This window comes from Ranitomeya imitator, chromosome 1 (genome assembly GCF_032444005.1).
Source record: "Ranitomeya imitator isolate aRanImi1 chromosome 1, aRanImi1.pri, whole genome shotgun sequence".
NCBI lineage: Eukaryota > Metazoa > Chordata > Amphibia > Anura > Dendrobatidae > Ranitomeya > Ranitomeya imitator.
Window position 1 is genome coordinate 677,585,595 of NC_091282.1, and position 7,403 is coordinate 677,592,997.

General features: G+C 45.4%; 1 protein-coding gene across 4 annotated transcripts; it reads left to right on the plus strand.

Moving 5' to 3' along the window:
• The first annotated feature begins 449 nt into the window (after positions 1–449).
• Positions 450–3,888, plus strand: LOC138642068 (uncharacterized). 4 transcript variants are annotated; one of them, XR_011313994.1, is made up of 6 exons: positions 450–1,296; positions 1,425–1,662; positions 1,896–2,059; positions 2,604–2,973; positions 3,320–3,400; positions 3,725–3,888. XR_011313994.1 is itself a non-coding variant. In XM_069729991.1 (3 exons), the coding sequence occupies exons 1-3, from the start codon at positions 2,377–2,379 to the stop codon at positions 3,731–3,733; spliced, it is 687 nt and encodes a 228-aa protein (XP_069586092.1). In that variant the 5' UTR covers positions 2,068–2,376; the 3' UTR covers positions 3,734–3,888. The 4 variants fall into 4 exon arrangements, 2 of the variants coding, with proteins under 2 accessions (XP_069586092.1, XP_069586085.1); XR_011313993.1 differs by having other exon boundaries at positions 450–1,662; XM_069729991.1 differs by lacking the exons at positions 450–1,296; positions 1,425–1,662; positions 1,896–2,059 and having other exon boundaries at positions 2,068–2,973.
• The last annotated feature ends 3,515 nt before the right edge of the window (positions 3,889–7,403 follow it).

Consider the following 7,403-nt stretch of genomic DNA (forward strand, 5'->3'; position numbering starts at 1 on the left):
TAGGTGCATCTAGGGTAGGATATTACTGTTTTCCTATTGTATTATGGGATTGTCATTTATTATGGGATATGATGGGTATAGGGATTTGTACATTTGTTTTTAAATGTTTTTAACATGTTTTTTGAGGTGTTTAATAAAGGTGTTTTGCTTTATAGTACTACCGATTGTCTCTATATTTTGGGTTGTGCATACTATTTTTAGTCTACCCTTTCTCTTTTCGTTTGTCCTGTTCTATTTATAGACTAAGTATTGCACCCCTTGATGGTGACTGTGACATTATATATTGGTGCGCCCCTTTCTATCTTTACTCTTGTGCTAGTTGTTGCCCCGTGTCCCGGGGTGTTCTTTGGGAGCAGCACACGCATATTTTTGCGTAATTTTGTATATTATTATTATTATTATATATATAATTATTATTTTTTTTTTTTTTTTTTTTCATATTGGTTTTTGCATACTCGGGTTTAGGGTGATGGACTGGGAGGCTAGGGAGGCGGCCTGGCTAGCCAAACCATCCAATGTGTTTGATCTTTCTGGATCGGTTGCTGTTGAGTCAGAATCAGGTTTTTCCAATGTGTGCTCAGAATTGATGAGGGCACATAAGACAGGGATTAGACTCTGGTGGAACATGAGGAGTCTAGAAGAGTATTTGAAATTAGGTTTGATACCTCGTGGTTTGAGGGTCTCCATATTTCCAGCTTGGGAACCCTCAGGATCATTTAAACAGATTTGGGAACAGGGTCTTACACGCTGTTCAAATATACTTATCAACCTATTATTGGAGCATGACAGAGACCTGTTTACGGCGACCAAGACCTCCATTAAAGAATTGGAAACCAAATTGAACACATTTGAAGGGACACAGGTGCATACCTTCAAGACCACACTTAAAGAGACCTTGGACAAATATGAGGTAGAGGTGACGAGCAGGAAGCGTAAAAAACTTCTTAGGGACAGGACTGATTTTGAGCAAAATGCAGTGTATAGATGGACGCACAGGGGTAACCCACGCCGTACTAGAACCTATGGCCATGGTTCCGTGACAGCAACTACAATATCCACCTCTCTACCTCGTGGTGAAGAAAGCTCTAGTGATGATTTTTTATCTTCCACCGGAAGCGAGGTAGACCACGGACCAGGCGTGGGAGGAGACGGAGGGGGAACAAGAAAACGCATAACGCGCCACAGGGACCACAATCCGACTTACCCCCACAAATACTCAACCAGACGGAAATAAATCAAGCCTCCTCCCCCCCTGATACGGAACAGACCTCTGGAGCCTCTACATCCACCCTCCAGGTAATAAATCTTTCTAAATATGAACTTACTGCGGTGGAACTTGCCGTCCTGAAGAGGGGTTTAACTTTTGCTCCCACACATACGGCCGACAAATTTACTTTAGTTAAGGACCTCTATTTGTTTTGTAGGAACCTCACATTTCAGGTTATCTACAAAAAACCGGATATTCTACAATCAATACCTGAGGATGAGCGCCAAGCCTTTCAAGATCTACTAGCCCTACTGGAGGAGAACGAATCAGGGTGTACCAGAAGAAAGTTCCCTGGCAGAAATAGATCCCTTAAAACGCCTTCCTTTTCCTTGGTACCCGCAATCAAGATATTCTTTGAGCTGGTGAAACGAGACATTCTGGCAATGCCAACACAGGTGGGTAGATCCTCTAACCTTAATCTTGCCGAAAAACGGGCCTTGCGGGACTTACAAAGCAACAAGGAATTTGTGATTAAAGAGGCGGATAAGGGGGGCAATGTGGTGCTGTGGTCAATTGAAGCATATTTAGAGGAGGCCAATAGACAGCTCACTAACCCCAGATGCTATCAAAAATTACCTTCAGATCCCACGGCAGTGTTTGCGTCTAAATTTGACTCTTTACTCTGCAGGACGCTAAGTTTCGGCATTATCTCGCCCCAAGAGAAAAAATATTTATGGGTGGAACATCCGGTCACGGCAACATTTTATATGTTGCCGAAGATACATAAAGACGAGAAGAAACCACCAGGAAGGCCGATTGTTTCTAGCATTGGGAGTATCTGCGAGCGGGCAAGTGAGTATTTGGACTTCTTCTTCCAGCCAATAGTCACGGCCTTGCCCTCCTTTATAAGGGATTCTGCCCATTTTATTGAGGTCTGTGGACGGATAGAACTGCCGGGAGAATTCTACCTGGTAACTTGTGATGTGGAGTCTTTGTACTCCAACATCAAGCATAGTGATGGCCTGCATGCGGTTACTTTTTGCCTAGACAAACTGTCACACTCAGATCGGGGGCATGATTCTTTTCTGTTGGATCTGCTGAAATTTGTTCTTCATCACAACTATTTTTTGTTTGACAGAACATTTTATTTACAGACAGCTGGAGTGGCAATGGGGGCGAAATGTGCACCAACCTACGCAAACATCTTCTTAGGTTGGTGGGAGGAGGTGTTTGTGTACCCATCCCTGGCATATCAACATCATGTCCGGAATTGGCATCGCTATATCGATGACTTATTCTTTATTTGGTCGGGCAGCAGGGAGGGTTGTACTGATTTCATCCACAGCCTCAATTCCAACCCCCATAATATCTTTTTAACCCACTCTATTTCCAACAGTTCGACTAGCTTTCTGGATCTGAGAATTTTCGTACAAGGGAACAAGCTGGTCACGGACCTTTTCCGGAAGCCCACTGCTACTAACGCTCTTTTGGAGTTCAACAGTTTTCACCCTTGGCACACGAAGGTGGGCGTCCCGACGGGACAATTTTTACGCATTAGACGTAATTGCACTCGGGATCAAGACTTTCTGATGCAAGCTCGGGATCTGACGGACCGCTTCAGACAGAGGAGTTATCCCAAACGAGTGGTTGCCACGGCTTTCCAGCGAGCAAGACAACATGATCAGGCCTCACTTTTGATTCCTGTGGGTCGTTCCCGAGAATCGCAGACGAGGTTCATCACGGACTATAATGACAGCTGGGGGCAGGTAAGACACATCCTCACTAGACATTGGCCGATCTTGCAAACAGATATGCAAACCACACAAGTCATCAGCAATAGGCCGTTATTGACATCTAGAAGAGCCCCGAATCTGAGGCAGTTGTTGACCAGGAGCCATTTTTCTAGGCCCACGGTCAAACTTAATAGGGGTATTGTCCTCAAGGGATCATTCCCCTGTGGGGAATGTAATGTCTGCCCCTTTATGACGCCCACCCGGGACATATTTACACACCCCACGAACTCCAGCAGACATGCGTTAAAGGCTTACATCAACTGCAGGAGCAGAAATGTTATTTATGTGCTAATTTGCCCTTGTAATATGATCTATGTAGGGCAAACATCCCAAGAACTACGTAAGAGGTTTCAAAAACACGTATCAACCATACGCCTGGCGGCTACGGACCAAGGCAAAGGTAAAATCTTGACTCCTGTGGCGGCGCATTTCTTGCTGAAACATAGGGGTTCGCCCATTGATTTGCAAGTTGTGGGGTTACAGAGGGTTTCCTGTGGCGAAAGGGGTGGCAATATATCTAACTATCTCTTGCGTGCTGAGTCCAGGTGGATTTTCGATCTTCAGGCGGTCGCACCCATGGGCCTAAATGAGGAATTGCTCTTCACGGGGTTCCTAGGATAGTTGGCGCGTAGATTCATTGGGGTATTTTTAGTTTCTGGGACGTCTGATTTGGTTCCCTTCAGATTTGGTGCCCATATCTAATTTTGCATTTGTCTCCATTCAGGAAGGCTGAGGACGCACCCAAAAGGGTGATGATCATCCCTGGAAATTGGGATATGGATATTACAAGCTTACTGTGGGGACCAACATGGATGCAGAGGTCTTTGACACATTAGATAATGAAGTGGACCCTGGAGGGTGGATGTGCGGCATGCCATTATGGCAAATGGAAGGACCTCTTATGCAGAAGAGATTTTGCTCTCACAGCTACAATGCGGATTTTATGGCAAACTCCTATTATGGACCATGGGCTCGGATGCGCATTTGAGATTGGCAAGTCGGAAGGGGCTTGTGATGAAGAGTGCTTTCTCTCGTATAGATCTGGATGGTGTCGGCCTCATCGACTATGGGACTATAAGCTGGGGACCGGAAACGTCTACATAGCGGCATTGAGAGAATACTCGTACATATACTTACGGACTCAAGGGACATCAGTCTGTTTATATTTATATATGTGTGTGTTTTTTGCCTGATATTGTTATATACTGTATATGGTTGCTGTATAGGTGTTTACGTGCACTTATACCTGTGCACTTGCCAACAATAATAATATTCCTTTCTCCCTTTCAGGTTTTCTGGGTGGCTTTATATGCCCTGTCTTTTTGTGTCCTTTGGCGGTTTTGCCTTTAATCACTAGTATATGTCTATGATTGTGATATCTCCCGGCATTCTGCGGGTGGATATCTTGTGCCTCTGTGTCTTGCTGCAACATGCACACTCTGCCCTCTTTTTACCTGTTGTGTTTTTTTTTTTTTTTTTTTTTCCCCTCCCTTCCCCCCTCTCTGGCTTTTTGGTCCTTATCCCACCCCCTCTGCTCTGTGTCCCATGATGTGTCCATCTAGCCGGCCTCGCTAGCTTAGTCCGGTCCTCGGGCTTTATTCCATTTCTCTTTGCCCTGTGTCCTATGACGTGTCCATCTAGCCGGCTGGCACGGCGCGTGCGCAACGTGGTCCTATGGAATACCGCGGTTTGCGCGTGCGCATGTGACCTTTTGGACGCTCTAGGATTGCCGTTCATTATGATTGTGTTCCTGTCGTCATGGCGTCGCCGGCGTCTTCCGGCTTTTACCTCTCTCTCTCTCTCCCACACCGGTATGCAATTTACCTTATTGGATTTATTATTTAAGCACACACTGTTGCACCTTTAGTTTCACTTCCCCTGACGAAGCTGCAGAGGCAGCGATACGCGTGGGGTGCGCTCCCACCTTATCCTTCCCCTACCTCAGGGCCATTTTGGGGCTGTTATGTTCCCTGGCTCTATGTGGATTTAACCCTTGTGGTGCTCTGTGCCCTTTGACATTGCTGCATCTCCATATACCAGAATTGACGCAGGACAGGTTGTATCCACAGCTGTTATATAGCATGCTATCACATTCCAATCTCAGGACCATGTATTGCATGGATGTTTCATTTTTTGGTTATTAGCAGTGGATACTGACATATTGTGGTCGAGTCCTTTGCGGCCTGTATAGGCACATTTTTGCAGGAGAGCATATGTGACTAGGTGCATCTAGGGTAGGATATTACTGTTTTCCTATTGTATTATGGGATTGTCATTTATTATGGGATATGATGGGTATAGGGATTTGTACATTTGTTTTTAAATGTTTTTAACATGTTTTTTGAGGTGTTTAATAAAGGTGTTTTGCTTTATAGTACTACCGATTGTCTCTATATTTTGGGTTGTGCATACTATTTTTAGTCTACCCTTTCTCTTTTCGTTTGTCCTGTTCTATTTATAGACTAAGTATTGCACCCCTTGATGGTGACTGTGACATTATATATTGGTGCGCCCCTTTCTATCTTTACATCTGTAGAGAGGATCTTCCACCCGCCTGGGAGAAGAGACTATGTAATACTTGCATACAGCAGACAGTATCCGAAAGCCTTCCTGGGTTTGCAACCGATCTAAAAAACCTGATTAAGGAGCAAGTGGAAGACACCTTTAGATCCCTAAAAAGGGGAAAAAAACGGAGAAAGACCAGACACAGGTCCCCGTCTCCAGTCTCAAAATCTGACAGCGATAGTGCGAGTTCAGTATCCTCCAACTCCTCCTCCTCATCTTCATCATCCACTTCTTCCTCGGGGGGGCACAACTGTTTCCCACTAGAGGACACCGATGGCCTCATAAAGGCAGTGAGAAGTACTATGGGGTTAGTAGACTCCCACCCTAAAAAATCGGTACAAGACATCATGTTTGGGGGCCTAGAACAAAAAAAGAGAAGAGCTTTTCCGCTTAACGACGCAATTGCAGCTTTAATTAAAAAAGAATGGAAAAAACCCATGAAAAAGACTCTTTTAACTCCAAAAAGGAAATACCCCTTCGAGGATGAATCCTGCTCCTTTTGGGAGAAAGCCCACAAATTAGATGTAGCAATAGCTAAAGCGTCAAAAAAATTCGCTCTCCCGTTTGAAGACATGGGGGTCCTAAAAGACCCTATGGACAAGAAGGCGGACGCCTTCCTCAAAGGCTCTTGGGAGGCAGCGGGAGGAGGCCTAAAACCAGCAGTAGCAGCTGCATGTACATCACGCTCCCTAATGATCTGGTTGAATCAACTAGAGGGTCAATTAAAGGGGAAAACTTCCCGAGACTCGATACTGAATACCTTACCAGTAATGAGGGGGGCTGCGGCTTTCCTGGCTGACGCCTCGGCCGACTCCATCAGATTAGCCGCCAGGTCAGCAGTGTTTGCTAATGCGGCCAGGCGCGCCCTCTGGCTTAAGAACTGGCCAGGCGACCTGCAAACAAAAACAAAACTGTGTACCATCCCCTGCGAAGGAGAATTTTTGTTCGGTTCTACCTTAGACGACATCTTGGAAAAAGCAGGGGACAAGAAAAAGTCCTTTCCCTCTCTGGGTCTCCCCTCTTACCGGAAGCCCTTTCGGAACAAGAGGTTTTTCCGTAAGAACCCGGGGAGAGGCCAGGGGAAATGGGAGGATAAGAGGAGCAAAAATAAGGGGTTTATCTTAAACAAAAACCCCAACGATAACAAGAAACCTTCACAATGAAGGTTCGCCCCAGGTGGGAGGGAGATTATCTCTCTTTCTCCCAGCCTGGGAAAGGATTACCTCCAGTCAATGGATACTGAACATCATAGAATCAGGACTGAGGTTAACATTCAAAAGATGCCCCCGTCCCTCTTTTACGATGACATCTACAAGATCTTCGGCAGAAGAGCAGTTGGCACTAGAAAACGAGGTCATCGGGTTAGTAAAAAAGGGAGTACTCCTGGAGGTTCCCCCACAAGAAAGAGGGCAAGGGTACTATTCCCCTCTATTTCTGAAGAAGAAACCAGACGGTTCATTCAGGACCATTATAAATCTGAAAAACCTAAACGATTACCTAGAGGTTCAAGCATTCAAGATGGAAACGATAAAGTCATCTATCAAAATGCTGTTTCCTCAATGCTTCATGGTGGTCCTAGACATGAAGGATGCATATTATCACGTCCCAATACACAAGGATCACCAAAGATTCCTCAGGATGGCGGTTCACATCAGGGGAGTCCTAAGTCACTTCCAGTTCTCAGCTCTACCATTTGGTCTAGCCATAGCCTCGAGGGTTTTCACAAAACTGATCGCGGAGGTAATGGCTCACCTCAGGGAAGAAAATACCTTGATTGTACCATATCTGGACGATTTTTTGGTGATAGGCTCCTCCCCGCAACATTGTGAGAATCAACT

Coding starts and splice junctions, on each gene's coding strand:
- LOC138642068 (XM_069729984.1), top strand. CDS start 2,377: ATGGGGGCGAAATGTGCACCAACCTACGCAAACATCTTCTTAGGTTGG. Junction 3,401..3,724: donor GGCTACGGACCAAGGCAAAG/GTAAAATCTTGA, acceptor GTCTCCATTCAG/GAAGGCTGAGGACGCACCCA.